General features: G+C 38.4%; 1 protein-coding gene across 2 annotated transcripts in view; it reads left to right on the top strand.

Annotated features, from left to right (window-relative positions):
- Positions 1-18,952, top strand: part of LOC116812531 (amphiphysin) — a 250,192-nt gene that overhangs the window by 166,506 nt on the left and 64,734 nt on the right. For both annotated transcript variants that reach the window (XM_032758283.2, XM_058445610.1), the window contains exon 11: positions 864-992. In XM_032758283.2, coding sequence (XP_032614174.1) covers positions 864-992 — 129 coding nt within the window. The remainder of the gene's footprint in view (positions 1-863; positions 993-18,952) is intronic.

Consider the following 18,952-nt stretch of genomic DNA (forward strand, 5'->3'; position numbering starts at 1 on the left):
ATTAAATACACCTAACCTATTGAGCATCATGACTTAGCCCAGCCTACCTTAAACGTGCCGAGAACACTTAATATTAGCCTACAGTTAGACAAAGTTATCTAACACAAAGCCTATTTTATAACTGTGTTGAATATCTTGTGTAATTTACTGATTATAGTACACTGTAGAACATAATAGCAGTCATTTACCCTCATGATCACAGGGCTAACTGGGAAGCGTGGTTCACTGCCACTGCCCCGCCTCATGAGAGAGTATCTTCACACTTTCTGCTGAATGCCTATTGCTTTTACACTTTCCTAAAGTCCGAAAAAATCATAGATTGAACCACTGTAAGTTGAGGACCATCTATATGTAGTTGAACTAAGGAAAGTCTTGGGAAGATAACATGTATTAAACAGACCTTTAAAGTTTTCTACTTTTCAAAATCCTTGAATGGAAAGTGAAATGTAAGCTGCCTATAGTTGGTCTCACCAATTCAAATGAAAAGCTGCTTTAGTTTTGAAATTTTAATTTATTTCCAAAATGAGATTTTTTCAGTTTAGTTCAGAAGAGGGTATTGCCCTAGTTTAACCTTTAAAGTATATGTACCTGGCCCTACAGCTCTGTGTATTGTACTTGAGTTGAGATGAATGGACTCTTATAGCCTCAGTTTTGTTTTTCCCTTGAACCATGGCTTATCAGGGCTCAGAGAGCCTCACAGGTAGACAGCATTCTTTACCTGTATCAGATAGGCTTGCTGCTCTATGCAGATATAAGTTTCAATCAGAGCTCAATCTGTCCATGTAGCTCTGTTCCTGTGACCTTTCTTCATGTCTGACACATTGTCTTTGACTGGACTAATGTTTGTATTTAATGCTTCCTAGACAAGGAAAGGGCCTCCTGTCCCACCTCTACCTAAAGTCACCCCGACGAAGGAACTGCAGCAGGAGAACATCATCAGTTTCTTTGAGGACAACTTTGTTCCAGAAATCAGTGTGACAACACCTTCCCAGGTAAGTGCCTGGTGCAGGGCTGGTATGTCCATGAAAGTCCCAGGGTGGAAGGACTCTTAGGGGCTAGCCCTAAAGAAAGTGGCGGTGCCAGAACCAACAATATAATTTTAATTGTCATTCAGGCTTGTTTTAATTACTTGGTTAGTCTGAAGCATTCTTAAATGGGAGATGTACGGTATTTGAAAATTGTCTTTTTTTTTTAATTAAGGGTAGTGTATACTTACAGAAATTTGGAAAAATATTGAAAAGTATAAAATGAATAATTTATCTTATTTTTTAAAATTGTTTTATTGATACCAAATATTTTACGTATTTATGGGACACATGTGTTTGTTACATGCATAGGATGTGCAATGATCGAGTTAGGGTATTTGGGATATCTATCACCTTGAGCATTTATCATTTCTTTGCATTGGTAACATTTCAAGTCATCTCTTCTAGCTACTTTGAAATACCTAATTGTTGCTGACTACAGTCACCCTAATCTGCTATTGAATGTTGGGGCTTATTTGTTCAATCTAACTGTATGTTTGCATCCACTAACCAACCTCTCTTTATCTCCTCCTTCCACCCACACATCCTTCTCAGCCTCTGGTACCTATTATTCTATCCTCTATCTCTATGAGATCGATTGTTTCTAAGCTCTCATATATTAGTAATATGTGGCATCTGTCTTTTCTGTGCCTGGCTTATTTCACTTAACATAATGACCTCCAGATCCATCCATGTTATTGCAAACGATATTATTTCATTCTTTTTTGGTTCAGTAGTATTCCATTGTGTGTCTATACCACATTTTCTAAATCCATTTGCCCATCAATGGACACTTAGTTTGATTCTCTATCTTTACTCTTATCAATAGTGCTGTGATAACCATGCAAGTGCAGGTATTCCTTTGATATACACATTTCTTTTCTTTTGGATAAGTACCCAATAATGGGATTGCTGGATCTTATGGTAGTTCTATTTTTAGTTTTTTTTGAGGAATCTCCCTACCGTTTTCTGTACTAGTTGTACCAATTCTATTCCCACCAACATTGTATAAGAGTTCCTTTTTCTCCACATCCTTGCCAGCATCTGTTATGTTTTGTTCTTTAATAATAGCCATTCTAACTGGGGTACGATGACATCTCAATTTGGTTTTGATTTGGATTTCCCTGATACTTAGTGATGCTAAGCATGTTTTTGTATATCTGTTGGCCATTTGTATATTTTCTTTTGAGAAGTGTCTATTTATATCCTTAGCCCACTTTTTCATGGGATTATTTTTTTTAATTTTTGAGTTGAGTTCCTTGTATATTCTGAATATTGTTCCCTTGTTGCATGTCTGTCTGTAAATATTTTCTCCCATTCAACATGTTTTCTCTTCACCCTATTTATTGTTTTCTTTGTGTGCAGATGCCATTTAGTTTAATATAGCCTCAGTTTTTCTATTATTATAGTTACCTGTGCCTTTGAAGTCTTACCCATGCAATTTTCCTTAAACTGATGTCTTGAGGTGTTTCCCTATGTCCTTTTCTAGTTGTTTTATAGTTTTGGGTCTTATGTTTAAGCCTTTAATTCATCTTAAGTTGGTTTTTATATATCAGGAGAGACAGGGATCCAGTTTCACTTTTCTGCATATGGACATCCAATTTTCCCAGCACTATTTATTGAAGAAGGTGTCCTTTCCCCAGTATATGTTCTTGATACCTTTATCGAAAATCAGTTGGCTGTCAAAATGTGGATTTATTACTGGGCTCTGTATTTTGTTCCATTGGTCTATGTGTCTATTTTTATACCAATGTCATGCTGTTTTGGTTACTATAGACTTGTAATATGTTTAGAAGTCAGCTAATGTGATGCCTCCAGCTTTGTTCTTTTAGCTCAGAATTGCTTTGGCTATTTTGGCTCTTTTTTTGGTTTCATACAAATTTTATGATTTACTCTAATTCTGCTGAAAATGTTGCTGGTATTTTGGTAGGTGTTGCATTGTATCTGTAGATTGCTTTGGGCATTATGGTTATTTTTACAATATTAATTTTTCTGATCCTTGTCCTTTTAATTTTCTTTCATCAGTATTACAAAAAACTACAAAGTTTTCCTCATACAGATCTTTCACTTCCTTGGCTAAATTTGTTCCTAGGTATTTTATTTCGTTGTAGCTGCTGTAAATGGTATTGCCATATTGATTTCTTTCCCTTCTGGCTCTTTATTGGTGTACAGAAATGCTACCGATTTTTGTATGTTGATTTTTTTTATATATCCTGCAACTTTACTGAACTTATTTGTCAAATTTAGGAGGTTTTTTTGGTGGATTCTTTCATTTTTTCTAGCTATAAGGTCATACTATCAGCAAAGAGGAACAATTTGGCTTCTTGTTATCCAATTTGAATGCCTTTTATTTCTTTATCTTGCCTGATTGCTCTGGCTAGTACTTCCAGTGCTATATTGAATGGGAGAGGTGAAAGTGGGCATCCTTATCTTGTTCCTTATCTTGTTCATAGAAGAAAGGCTTTCAGATTTTCCCCCATTCACTATGATGCTACCTGTGCTTTTGTCATATATGGCCTTTGTTATTTTGAGGTCAGTTCCTTCTATTTCCTAGTTGATTGAGAGTTTTCATCATGAAGCAGTGTTGAATTTTATCGAATGCTTTTTCTCTATCTATTGAGATAATCATGTAGATTTGTGCTTAATTCTGTTGATGTGATGTATTAGGTTTATTGTTTTGCATAAGTTAAACTATCCTTAGATCCCTGATATAAATCCCTCTTGGTCGTGGTGTGTCATCTGTTTGATGTGCTGTTGGATTTGGTTTGCTAGTATTTTGTTAAGGATTTTTGCATTTATGTTTGTCATGAATATTTGCCTATAGTTTCCTTTTTGTTGTTGTGTTTTTGTTTGGTTTTGGTATTAAGATAGTGCTGGCCTTGTAGAATGAGTTAGGGAGATTTCTTTCCACTTCAATTTTTTGGAATAGTTTCAGGAGGACTGGTATTGATAGGGTTGGGCTGTGAATTCAACTAATTCTAGGCTTCTGTTTGTTGGGAGACTTCTTTATTTTTATTTTATTATAGATTCAGGGGATACATGTGGAGTTTTGTAACATGGAGACATTGTGTGATGCTGAGGTTTGAGCTTCTAATGATCTCATCACCCAGATAATGAACATAGTCCCCAGTAGGTAGTATTTTACCTTTGCCCACCTCCCTCCATCCTTCCACAATCTTTTTGTGAGACCAAACACACAAATGAGGAAGAGAAATGACTCAAGTGGTACTACTGCAATATACTACCAAACCATGATGACATATATGTCATTGTATGACATATATATGTGACATATACATACACACACACACACACATACAAAATGACCAAAAAACAATTAACATTATGACAGTCACAAAACCTCACATATTAGTAATAGCCTTGAAAGAAAACAGATTAAATTAAAAGATAAACTGACTAAATAAATAAACAGATGCTTTTCTCTTGCCGTTCTTAGTATTCTTTTATTTTTGCCTTAGTACATAGTTTGACTGTAATATAGCATTGAGAAGACCTTTTTGCATTGTATCTGTTTAAGGATATTTGGGCTTCCTATATCTGGATGGCTAGGTCTCTTGCTAGACTTGGGATGTTTTCAATCTAATACTTCATTAAATAGATTTTCTGGCCCATTTGTTCTCTCTTGGCCCTCAAGGACACCAATAATTCAAATATTTCATTGCATTATATTGTCCCAAATGTCAGGAAGGCTTTGTCCATTCTTTTTTATTTATTTTTGTCTCGTTGGGTTATTTCAAAGACCTGTCTTAAAGTTCTGAGATGCTTTCTTTTGTTTGATCTAGTCTCTGGTTGAAGCTTCCAAATGTGTTTTGTATTTCAGTCAATAAATTCTTCAGTTCCAGAATTTCTGTTTGGTTCTTTTAAAAACTGTCTCTTTGGTAAATTTTTCATTCATATCCTAAAATGTTTTTCTGATTTCTTTGTTTTTCAAATTTTTCTTGTATCTCACTGAGCTTCTTTAAAAGCAATGTTTTGAATTCTTTATCTTGTTTCTTTGGAAGTGTCATATTTCCTTGCCGTTTTATGATTCTGTTTCATTGTGTTGATATCTGTGCATCTGGTATAACTTCCAATTTCCAATCTGGTTGCTTCTTTCAATTCTTTGAAATTGGTTTTCGTAGGGGAGGGCTTTTCCCTGAAGATGTATATATGTTGTTGGTTGGGTCAGACATTTTGGCTTTGATTTTGGCCACATATAGTAGTGTGATCTTTGTATGATTCATTAGGCTGTAAATAGTGTCAGCTGTACTTGTGATTTCCTCAATGACTTAGGGTGCATTTGCTAGCAGGGGGCCAGGGTAAAGTTTTGCTGAGGACAAGGATGCCAGGTTGACCAGTCTTTGGGCCCTAGTGGAGGCAGTGGTAGGCTGAGCATTGCTTGTGCTTGGCTCCAATGTGGGTTACACTAGCTCCAGTGTTAGTCCAGACAGGCTGATTCTTGGGCTCCAGGTGGCTTGCTCAGATATTGGTAGTGGCAGCAGTAGGATGAGTGTGTGGTCAGGTTCTCAAATCTCTGGGCAGCTGCTGTGATGTGCGTGATGTCAGTAGCGGTGGTGGAGTAACCCACGGGAACCCAAGTGGTCTACTCTGGTGTTGGTGATAGCTACGACAGGTTGGGTGTGCCAGTCCCTTGGCCTGCTGGTGGTGCATTCTGGTGGATGCCACCTGTGGTAGCTTTGGCAGGTTGGGCTGGCCCAATCTCAGACCCAGGAGGAATATTCAGGTGCCAACAGTGGTAGACTGGGCTGGGAGATTTCCAGGCCCCTAAACAGCATGCTGAAGCACTGGGGTGACAAGCTGGATCCAGTAGCTTGTCCTGAGGTCAAGCTACATTGACACTGGTTGTGACAGGCTAGGTAGGGTGGTTTCCAGCCTGCTGACAAAATGTTCAGGTGTAGGAGGCACCACACTGCCCTGTGGACCTGCTATTAGGGAGGTCAAAGCCTCTCATGGTGGGAGGTAGCTGTGGGACACGTAGTTTCCTTGTGCCTTGGTCCCACTGCAGTCTGCAGCAGCAGCAGTGGGATTTGTCCACAAAGTGTCTGAAAGTGCCTGGCTTCCCCTCTCCCTCTTTGGCCCAGTGGTAGCAGCAGTAGCATCAGCTTTGGCCCCAGGGAGGGATGCAGACCTTTGGAAGCTAGGCTCTCAGAATGGCACCCACTGCCACTGGGGAAGGTGGGGCCCCTCTAAGGTGGTGTAGTATAGGCAGGTAGCTGTGGGTCTGTGGGGAGTGCAGTTTTCTCATTTCTTGGTTCCACAGCAGCCCTCAGAGGTGCACAGGATTTCTCCTAGCAGTACATGAAAGTGTGAGGCCTCTCCTCTCCCTTCTTGGCCTGGCCGTGACAGTGGCAGTATCCGCCCCAGAATAGAATGCAGTCTTTTTGGGGGCTTAGCTCAGAATGCCTACAAGCTGCAGCCACTCAGGACATGGTTGCCTATGGGGCTCCTTGTGAGTTCTCTCTCTGGAACAATGTCTCTGTGTGGTCCCTAGGCAGCTACCCATGTAAATCTTGAAGCCCACATCACTTGAGGGGTTCTCCCATAGCTAGAGTTGTAAAAAGATGGTGGTGGGTATGTGGAGTCTAGGGGATTCTGACTTATCTTTTCCTCATGTCTGGGAGCTTCTCCTGGATCCCAGCTGAGGAAAGCCTTGCTGCCCTCTCCTTGCTTGCTTTCAGTGCTTCCCATCACTTCTCTGTTGAATCCCAGTGTTCTCTCTTAGGTGATGTATTCACAGTGTGAATATCTACTTGCGATTTTGCTTCTGCTCTGTGGAAGAGGCATGTACTAGTTTTCTTTAGTCAGCCATCTTGGGAATCTCCCAGAATAAATAACTGTAGGCCGGGCACGGTGGCTCACACCTGTAATCCCAGCATTTTGGGAGGCCAAGGAGGACGGATCACCTGAGGTCGGGAGTTCGAGATAAGCCTGACCAACATGGGGAAACCCTGTCGCTACTAAAAATACAAAAATTAGCCGGGCATGGTGGCTTATGCCTGTAATCCCAGCTACTCGGAAGGCTGAGGCAGGAGGAGGTGGGAGGCAGAGGTTGCGGTGAGCCAAGATTGTGCCGTTGCACTCCAGCCTGGGCAACAAGAGCAAAACTCCATCTCAAAAAAAAAAAAAAAAAGAATTTTAATAATCACTTAAATCATACCACTCTGACATGACCACTAGTGCCCTTTGGTCTGTCTTCTTTTAGTCTTCCCAAATCACTGAGTATATATCAATTTTGCACTATAAAATTGAGATGTACTATCATGTATTTCTGACCTTTCTACTTAATTTTATTGAGCATATTTTCATGTCATAATATTGTCTTTGCAAATACATATTTGCCCATAGTATTCTCTCAGTTGGTTGTACCAACCCCTGATTATTGGCCACAAGTTGCTTCCAACTTTTTGTTGCTTCACCAGCACTTCAGTAAGCATCTCTTTATATGTTATTTCATGTTTATGTCTTCTATTATTGCCTTTATATTGATTCTTAGTAGAGAGAGGAAATGAAATTGAAAGAGGTGAATAATTTTAAGTCTTTTGTCCTTCAACAGGGGCGTATTATTTACATGAATTGGCAAATGAAAGTCAGTGTTCCTACTGATTTTGAATATACCTGGGTTCACATATCCCACCGCAGCTACTTGCAGGCCTGTTCCTGGTAGTGGCTGTGTTTTGTTTTGTTTTGTTTTTAATTAACTCGAGAATTATCATGACTTCCAGAGCTGCCTCTAATGTCACTGAAACCATCTCTTTTTTCTATGAGTAAAAGACCATACAGAAGTCATGGTGATACTATTTCTTCCCAGTGTTCTCAGGGTCTGGAATAATATTTACATTTTACAAGAGGTGCTAATGCAGTACTATAATTACTGAGCACATCAATAACTACACTATGCATAATATCCCAATTATAATCACATCATATTAATAATAGCAGAGATGGTGTACTGATAATAATAGGGACCTCAGAAAATAAAAACTCAGACACAGTGCAGTGGCAAATCATGATTTTTCATCCTTTTCAAGCACACTTATCAATAGGCAAAATGCTTTGAGCTATTGTTTTCTTGCTTCTGTTGTATGCATAAGATGCTGAGTTTGATAAAATTAACTGGGGCTTGAGATGTGATTTAGCAGTTCCTTTGAGAATGGTGTTTATTGGTGCATGGCCAGATCGTATGTCTGTGGATACCGAGATGCCGCCAGGGATAGCTGTCTTAGCGCCAAAGGATCTTACCCAGCATCTGCCAGTTGTCCTGGGACAAACTTGAGCAATTCTAATTTCCAAAGTTGTATAGTCCCTTTGCATTTTCTACTGCCCAGCTTCATTCTCTTTGTTCGCTACATGAATTTTCAAACTGGGAGTGTTTTAAGCAACAATACCCTTACTCAGTTGCTTTGACCTGGACCCTCCAAGAGCATCCTCTCAGTTCCATCACAAATAGAGACTTTGGTCATCTAGAAGCCTTGCGTGCTTAGCCGAGGACATCCCCATTTGGTAGACAAGGCAACTGAAGTAGAGACAACATGACATGCGGACTCACTGTGAAGTAAAGATGAGGTTCAGAAGTGTTCTTTCTTTTTAAATGTTTTTCTTTTTATTTGTAATTTGCTGGCTCAAAGGTAAGGACACTTCATGGTGGGGGGAAAAAGAATCAAAGCACTTTTGAAAATTACAGATGCCGGGAGAGTCCCCTAAGTACTTAAAAGAGCATTAGCTTTTGCTGGTACCGTTGAGTGAGAGTGATGGGAAAAGTCAAGAACTGGGGCAGAGGAAGTACCTTTCCAAACAGAAGCATGTTCCAGCTGCAGCTCCTGTGAGGACGCCATTCCTGGATCCACTTGCCTAGGCTTTGCTAGTGCTTTATGCATAACCCCAAGGCTGCTGGGAAAGGAATTTGGGAGCTTTCAGCGTCTCTCCATCAATACCTCTTATATCTCACTGGCTGTGTGTCACATCCTTCAGTCTTCCAGGCAATTTTGGAAGAACTAAGCACCAGAGACATTATAGGAGTGCATTTTCGGGGGCACAGCCTTATTTATATTGTTTTCTTCTAATCTGGGGAGGAGTCAGAAAGGGGTTTCTGCCATTTTTCTAAATCTGAAAAGCAACATGGCTCTAGCAGCTGGACCACAGAGTATGACTTGGAGTGTTTCCGTGGACTAAATGACCATTTGTCTCATGTCAAGATGTCAAAAGAGGAAGTGAAACAGGGATTTATATTTCTGTCTGCTTTCTGGTTTATTGAGTGACATAATCTGGCTTTAATTAAAAATATACAGATGCTGTCTCTTCCTGAAGCATCTTGGCAGTTTCTTCAGTGGCTTGTTCCTCTGTAGATATAAATAGCCATTTTGTGTTACTTCAGCCCATCCAGCAGTTTCTGATTTGGCAGGTTTGGGATGAGGTCAGGAATCTGCATTTCTTAGGAAAATGCTGCTGATGCTGCTGGTGTTGGCACCACACTGTGGGAGCCACTGTTTAAAGCTATCAGGATTCCACATGGCACAAATCAGTGACCGTTAACAAAGCACCACAGTGAATTAATAGATTTCTTCCAGGGAAATACCCAGCTGAGTCAAGTGTGTGCTATGATTGACCGTTCATAGCTGCTCCCTTCAAAACTAGTGTGACTCAAAGTCTTCCATATTTAGGGTGGTTGGACACATACACATACACATGTGTGCTTATAACATTAGATGTGTTGATCAGATTGTAGGTCGAGCTACATATTATAAGTGAATGAACTGTATCATCCAGACAATAATGTGTTTGACAATCTACAGATAAAAGAGAATAAATAGCAATACCTGAGAAAAATGAGAAGCTAACTGCAAGGAAGTAGAGCATTGAAAACTAGACAGCTTAGATGTACCTGAAAAGGTTTTCTCTGACACATATAACAATATAGGATGATCTGTCTACATTTATTTTAATATTAATTTTTTAAACGAGTCATTTACATTTAGAAGATTGATCTATGTCCCCAGCTTGCTATTTTTATCATGCACTTAATGGGGGAAGAAAAGCATTTGTGTTAATCTTGCCCAGAAGCTCAAAATGTAATGACTGAAATGTACCCAGTCTCGGATGGATTTGTATGTCTCCTCCACCAAGCACCATCACGGTGATGATTCTCTCCTGAGTGTGTCCTGGGATTGAAGACAGAAATCCATTAGGTCTGGAGAGCCCTCTAATGGCCCAAACTTTAAATGTAGCATAGAATTTTCTCTGGTAAATGTCCTTATCTGCTTGTAGGGAGATGCCCCATGGTTATAACCCAATGGTTTATCTTGCTTTTCTGGTTCTGTGTTTACAAAAATGGATCTTCCAAAGGTCCAAAAAATTGTTCCTGATTTTTCCGTCCTAAGAACTTAGAAATCTATTCTCTCTCTCTCTTTTTCTTTCCCTCCCTCTGTGTGTTTGTGTCCCTACATTATTCTTTTAAAACAGCATTTTCCAAAGCATGTTTTTGAGGAAAACTAGTATCATTAGATGCTTTAAAAAGGGAGTCTCTGTTTACATGAGACTGGGGGGCTACATCCCTTTTGATTTTTCACAGTTTACATTGGCAGGATTAAGGCTCTGAAAAGTTCTGTAACAAAGTTCCATTCAACTTTGTTTAGGGCAGAATTTCTTAGACAGTCTCTCCTTCATCCCCCAAAATATGCTTTCCTAGGAAATGGGTATTTGGTAAAACACTTTAAGAAATAAAGATTTAAAAGATATTTTGTCCCTGGAAATCAAATCTATTCCATATAAACATGATTCTAACAAGAGATCAAGACAAAAAATAAAGCAATCATGTATGTGTGTGTGTATATATATATATGTGTATATATACATGTATATATGTGTATATGTGTGTGTATATATGTATATACACACATATGTGTGTATATATGTATATACACACATATGTGTGTGTGTATATGCAAGGTTATTTCTCTCTCTTTTTTAATTCTTGTACTCAGGAAATGTTTTAGGGCCAGGCATGGTGGCTCACATCTGTAATCTCAACACTTTGGGAGGCCAAGGCAGGAGGATTGCTTGAGGTCAGGTGTTTGGGACCAGCCTAGGCAACACAGTGAGACGCTGTCTCTACAAAAAAAACAAAAAGTAGCTGGGCATGGCAGCATGTGTCTGTAGTTCCAGCTGCTCAGAAGGCTGAGAGGCAGGTGGATCTCTTGAGCCCAGGAGGTCAAGGTTACAGTGAGCTATGATCACAGTACTGCATTCCAGCCTAGGTGACAGAGCGAGACCCTGTCTCAAAAAAAAAGAAAGTATTTTGGATTGGCTTTTATTCTAGCTTGATGACTTGATTTTAAATCCAATGTTCACCCTCCCTTTAGGATTATGGCCCTGAGCAAATATTTTTTGCTGGGGACCTGTTCCATATAAAAAGTTGGAGTCACTTGAAATAAGCTTATCAGCAATATTCTGATGGCCAGTCTCAGGGGTTTCTATAAGTGAAATGCCAAGCTGACCAAAAAGAACAATCTCACCATCTCACCACTCACCCTCCTGGAAACAGGCCCCATCTTCATGCTCACAACACCTTTGTGGATAGGAGCCCCAGAGTTCCAGAAGCATATAATCGACTGTACACATGGAGTAGGGTTGGGGAGTGCTCGGAAGAGGAGATATGGCAACCAAAGCCCAGTCCTGGTACAGGCTCAGGATGCCCTGACCAGATGGCACTGCAGCTGCAGCTGGTCCCTTCTGCCAGAAGAAGACTTAGGAAACTTTAAGAAAGGTGCTGAAAAGCATGAGGGTCCCCTTAGATTCAGGGCTTGGGGCAGGGTCCCTCTTTGCCAGGGACTCTATCTTTGTGTCCGGTGGCAGAGAGGAAGAAAATATTGCCTGTCTCAGGATTTTTTCATAGCAGATACCCCCAACTATTTTTCCTAAATCTTTCCCAAACTAAGATATTGCATATTTTCTCTGATCAAAGATTTCCACTTTACAAATCCAGAGGAATTATCCCTTGAACATCCAAGCTTATTTCTCCAAGCCCTGCTCATCGCCCCATGGGAATGCCCACCATGCTCCCAGGCAGACATGAGCACAGCCTTTCAATCCTGAGTGTTGGGACCAATTGAGCACCATTGGCTTTTCTACTTTTATGTCTCTGTTTTCCAGCCTAATACTGCATCTTACTTTTTAAGTTCATTAAATCATGCTGTTTTCCCTAGCCAATTGAACTGAAATAGAATTCAACATGCAGAATCAGTCCGTGAAATGGTTTTTTCACCCATGTAATCCTGAGAGGCCAGCCTGCAGTTATGAACATATGCATCTCTCACTTACTGGGTATCTGTAACCTGGTTCTAAATACCACACTGGCTTTTCAACATAACATATTTCTGGACCAGCTGCCTCTTCTTTCCCTTGCTATTTTTCAAAGTAAACACGTTAACATTATTTTAAGACAGAAAGAATTAGTAAGATGAAAATTAGAAGGAAGAAAAACTACACAGTGCATTTCAAGCCCAAATTTAGTCAGTTCATTGCCCTGGTGGATTACCATCATTGTTCCATTCCTTGAGCAGGAGTAACCAGGCAGTGCAGTTTGTGTATCATCTGGTATTCTGAAAATGTTTTAAAATCATTGGCTCGTTAAGCTTCACTATCTTTCAAGGTTCTGACTCCAGAGCTGCTAACAGTACCTAGGCTTTTTCTGTCTACAGAACAGGGAAAGCTACTAAATATCTTTCTGCAAGGTCTCATTCAGTTTAACCTTAACGTTAATCCTGTGATTTACATGTCATTAGTCCTACTTTCTAGAAGAGCAAACCTGCCGTCTTTCTGCTGAACCATGCCTCTCCTAGTGCAGGAGTGGAAAGCAGAATGCTGTAGGCTATGTGTGACAGCATTGTAAGCACCCGAAAGAGAGCAGTACCAGGCATTTAGTAAATGAACAAATCGATATCACTCTTTCTATCCTTAGTATCCAGGATGCAGGTTCTCTAGAACTTGTTTGAGTTTTGATATTAGCAAAGTTCTTCAGGTTGTTACCTATCAGTGCATTATTGGTAAATACTGTGATATAGTGGTAGGAGGGCCTTTACTCAACCAGTTTAGCCATCTGTCTTTCCACCAGTCAGAGTAGAACCTCATTATAAGCATAGGCCCTATCCCTCTTCCTTGCTGACTCTATTCTCATGACTGTCAGCCTTTATACTATTAGTCATAATATACGTAAAAGCAATGAACAAAACCCACGTGCTACACTAGGAATGATTTTGCAGCCTACCAACTTGTTCTAATAAAAAACAAAGTCAAAACAAAATGAAGTAGGAAAACAATTTCCTAGAAGGTCTAGTTTATTGTGTGTTAACTCATTGCTAGAGCAATTCAGGATTATGTAAATATAGGTATGCACATAAAGCAAATGTGAGAGAACAATCAATAGGTCTAGATTGTGAGTAAAGGGATCTGCATTATACTATCCTTTTAATTCTCTGTACAGCAGTCTCCCCTTATCCACAGTTTCACTTTCCATGGTTTCAGTTACCCATGGTCAACCATGATCCAAAAATACTACATAACAGTAAGATATTTGGAGAGAGCGAGCGAGCGAGAGACTATATTCACATTCACACTACATTCACCTTTATTACAGTATATTGTTATCATTGTTCTATTTTACTATTAGCTATTGTCGTCAATCTCTTACTATGCCTAATTGATAACTTCAACTTTATCATAGGTATGTATGTATAGGAAAAAACAGTGTGTGTATAGGGTTCAGTACTATCTGTACCATTTGTGGTTTCAGGCATTCCCTGGGGATCTTGGAACATAACTCCTCCAAATAAGGAAGGACTAGTATACTACAATAAACTTTTTGGAACAAATACTTGGCAACATCATTTTAAATGACTGAAAGATTTTCCATTCTAAGACTGCAATATAAAGCACTTGAACCCTGTCCATGTGCTATATGACTCACATTAACTGTAATGTACCCATCTGGAGCAATCTTGTTATAAGCTTCTAACCACGAAGGTAAACTTTCCTAGGCCACTGCTTCATTGTAATTGTTGATGAAATGCTAAAATTTTACTCACTGTTAGAAATTGTAAATTGTGACTTTTACGTGAAAGGTATTTCTATTACATAAAAGATAACTTCTGATTGGCCTTGTTCCTAAAGATTTTATTTAACCTCTCTGTCTTAAGCTTCCTACTCCACCTCTTTTGCCTCATTGGGAAGTCACAAGTGTCCAGCACAATACTTAGGATATAGTAAAGGTTTTCAAAATATGTTTAATGAAAGAATAAAAGATGAAAATCTCTAGAAGATGAAAAGATGAAAATCTCTATGCCCTCATGGTAATCTGGCTTACTATAATACTGTGTTATGATTAAAGAACTTTTGTGTATGGGTGTGCATGTGTGCATGTGCGTTTATCTGTCTGTTTGTCTGCATGCAGCCATGAGGATGGTTTAGAGACTACATGTTTTACTTCTAAGTGGTTTTTTTGAAATGTTTACAGATTTTATACATTTTATTCAAATTCTAAAGGTTAAGATCCTCAGAAAATGTGTTGTGTGTATGCTCTGGAGGCTAGATTTCTGGGTCAATCAAATACTTTCAAACTACCTACAGATGCATCACTACTAAATGTTTTATGGCTATAGTTAAATATTGAAATCTCTTTTACCTGATATGCTTATAAAAATAATGCCCCAAAGGATGCATAGTTAAGGTAAAAAAATAGTAAATTACAGAGAAGCAAAAAGTAAGACTTCAAAAGTAAAAGTCTATTCCCCAGGAAAACTCACTTTTACTAATTTTGTGTGCAAAATGCCACTTTTTTCCATTTAAATAGTAACTGAAATGTGGCCAGGCGTGGTGGCTCATGCCTGTAATCCCAGCACTTTGGGAGGCTAAGGTGGGCGGATCACCTGAGATCGGGAGTTCAAGACCAGCCTGGCTAACATGGAGAAATTCTGTCTCTACTAAAAATACAAAATTGGCTGGGCATGGTGGCGCATGCCTGTAATCCCAGCTACTTGGGAGGCGGAGGCAGGAGAATCGCTTGAACCCAGGAGGCGGAGGTTGCAGTGAGCCAAGATCGTACCACTGTACTCCAACCTGGGCAACAAGGGTGAAACTCCGTCTCAAAAAAAAGTAACCAAAATGTATATTTTTGGAAATGTGATCATTCTATGTCAGATTTTTAATTTATGATTTTTAGTAAAAATATAACAAAAGTATTTCCATGTCAATTTAGTATTTATTTTATTATTTTAAATAGCAGCGGAGCACTGTGCTAAGAGAATGTGCTATGGTAGGTTTAACCCATCTCCCACTATTAGATTCTTTTTAATGTTATTAGTAAGCTCTATTGATGTGTGATTCATCTACAATAAACTGTACATATTTACATATGCACATATTTGATGAGTTTGCACATACATATATACTATTAAACCATTACCAGAATCAAGATAATGAATATATGTCACCCCAAGAAGTTTAGAAGTTTTCTGAGCCACTTTTTAATTTCTCTTGCTCCTCCCCATTGGCGCCAGCATCTCTAGGCAAACACTCATCTTTCTGTTGCTATACATTAGTTTGCATTTTCTAGAATTTTATATAAATGGAATCATATAGTATCAGAAAGCATAGTTTTTGGATTATGAAATTCATTAATGTTGTAGCACATATCAGTACTTCATTCCTTCTTATTGAGTAGTATTCCATTGTATGGATATATCACAAGTTATCTGATGGATGTTTGAGTTGTTTCCAATTTTTGACTATTATAAATAAAGGCACCATAAGCACTTATATACAAATATTTGTGTGCATGCATGCTTTCATTTCTCTTGGGTGAATACCTAGGGATAAACTAGCTAGATCATATGTTAGGAATAAATTTAATTTTTTAAAAGATTGACAGATTTTCTGAAGTGTTTGTACCATTTTATATTTTCATCAGCATCACATAAGAGTTCTAGTTCTTCCACATCTTTGCCAACACTTGGCATGGTTAGTGTATTAGGCCATTCTCACATGGCTATAAAGAAATACCTGAGACTGGGTAATTTATAAAGAAAAGAGATTTAATTGGCTTATGGTTCTGCAGGCTTTACAGGAAGCATGGCAGCATTTGCTTCTGGGGACTCCTCAGGGAGCTTTTATTCATGGCGAAGGCAAAGCAAGAGCAGGTGTCTAACATGGCAGGAGCAGGAGGAAGAGAGAGAGAGGAGGGAGGTGTAACACACTTTTAAACAACCAGATCTCTTGACACTCACTCACTATACAGTACCAAGGGGGGATGGTGCTAAACCATTCATGAAAACTCCACCCCCATGATCCAGTCACCTCCCACCAGGCCCTACCTCTAACACTGGGATAACAAGTTGACATGAGATTTGAGTGGGGACACAAATCCAAACCATATCAGTTAGTATTTTTAATTTTGGCTATTCTAGTAAGTGATAGTGGTATTTCATTTTGATTTAATTTGCGTTTCTGAAATGACTAGTGGTGTTAAGTATTTTTTCATGTACTTATTTAACACCCATAGATCTTCTTTGGTGAAGTGCCTGTTAAAAACTTTTGCTCATGTATTTATTTTTTAACTGAGTTTTGGGACCTCTTTATCCATTCTGTATACAAGTCCCTCATTAGATAAGATTTGCAAATACTTTCTTCAAGTGTGTGGCTTTCTTTTCATTCTGTTGGCAGTGTAATTTGGAGAGTAGAAATTTTTTATTTGATGAAATCCAATTTATCCATTTTTTATGGATTATATATTTCATGTAACATCTAAAAGGTCTTTGCCTAACCTAAGATAAAAATTGCAAGATTTTCTCTTAATATTTTTTAGAAGTTTTATTTTCAGGTGTTACATTTAGGCCTGTGACCAATTTGGAGTTAATTTTTTTATGTGGTACAAAGTGTGTGTTGGAATTTATTTCTTTAGAAATGAATATTCCATTGTTGAAAAGTATTCTTACTCTGCAAAATTGCCTTTGTACCTTTGTGGAAAATTAGTTGTACCTTTGTGGAAAATTAGACAACTAATTATCTATCTATCTAATATATATGTATATACCATATGTATATATATATATGGATATATTTCTGGACCATATGATTATCCATTGATCTTTTTGCTTACCTTTGTGCCAGTAGCATGTATGTTGATTATTGTCATTTTATAATATCTTGAAATCAGCGTCAGTAGGGTTAGTCTTTCAACTTTGTTCTTTTTCAGAGTTGTTTTGGCTATTCTAGGTCCTTGGAATTTCCATATGAACTTCAGAATCAACTGTAAGTTGATATTGTGTTATTTCCTGGGCTGCTGTACCACAACTGAGTGGCTTGAATACAAACCCCTCGCCCAAAAAAATTCTCTAACAGTTTTTGCTGCTAGATATCTGAAATCAAGGTGTCAGTAGGGACATGCTCTCTCTGAAGGCTCTAGGGGAGAATCAATCCTTTCTTCTCTCCTAGCCTCCGGTGGTTGCTGAAAGTCCTTGGGGTTCCTTGAATTGCAGATACATCACTCCAATACTCCAATATGCACCTTGGTCATCACATGGCATTTTCCCTGTGTGTCTGTGTGCTCTGTGGCATTCTCCTTGTGTCTACATATCCAAATTTTCCTCTTCTTACAGGGCCACCAGTCATTGGACTAGGACCCACTCTAATCAAAATCTTTATTTTATTACATTGGTTCAGACCCTGTTGTCAGTTAAGGACACACTTACGGGTTCCAGATAGGCATGAAATTTGGGGGGTGGGGGGAAATACTATTCAAAGCAGTAGAGATATTGAATCATGTTGCACCGAGTCTATAGATCAATGATATCTGAGTCATCTGACGCATAGACACAGTATATCTCTCCCTTTATTAATGGTCTTCTCTAATTTCTCTCTGCCATGTTTTACAGTTTGCAATGTACAGACATTACACGTTTTGTTGGATTTATCCCTAAGTATTTTATATTGTTATTATATATCATGTTTTTAAATTTGTTTTTTCTGGTTGTTCACACTATTGTCTATAAGTACAACTGATTTTTGTATATTGATGCTGTATCTGCAGCTTTGCTAAACCGAATTATTAGTTTCTATAGCTTTTTTGTAGATTTCATTGGATTTTTCTATATATATTATCATATCTTTTATGAATAAAGAAAGTTTACTTCTCTCTTTGCAATCTCGGTGCCTTTTATTTATTTTTCCTACCTTATTTCATTCTTGTACCACCAGAATAATATTGAGTAAAAGTAGTAAAGCAGTCATCCTTGTGTTGATCTTAGAGGAAGAGCATGTAGTATTTCACTTTTAAACATGCTGTTTGTTACTTGTAGGTTTCATTAGATGGCTTTTATCAGATTGAAGAAGTAGCCTTTTATTCCTACTTAAAGAGTTTTAAACAGGAATTAATGTGGATTTTCTCAAGTGCTCTGCTGCATCTGTTAAGATGATCATATGAGTTTTCTTGATAGATTGTTAATATGGTGAATTATACTTATTGGTTTTCCAATGATAAACCAACCATGAAGTCCTAGGATGAACCCCATTTGGCGATGGTATGTTATCCTTTTTATCTATGTATCTTTTAGTCAGCTTGCTAAAGCTTGGTCTAGAATTTTTACATTCCTGTTCATGGGGAATATTAGTTTATAGGTTTTTTTTTTTTTTTTAAGAAAAGGGTTTTTATGATTTAATACCAGGGTAATGGTATTGAATGAATTGAACTGAAAATCACTTGCTCCCCTCCAATGTGATGGTTAAGTTTGTGTTGGTATTATTTGTTGCCTAAAGATTTGGTAGAATTCATCAGAGAACTCATCTGGGCTCTGTTTTGTTGTGTTTTCTTTTGTTTTGATATATTTCTATATAATAGATATAGAGCAGTTCAGGGTATCTAT

Source organism: Hylobates moloch, unplaced genomic scaffold (assembly GCF_009828535.3).
Source record: "Hylobates moloch isolate HMO894 unplaced genomic scaffold, HMol_V3 SCAFFOLD_1, whole genome shotgun sequence".
NCBI classification, from domain to species: Eukaryota; Metazoa; Chordata; class Mammalia; order Primates; family Hylobatidae; genus Hylobates; species Hylobates moloch.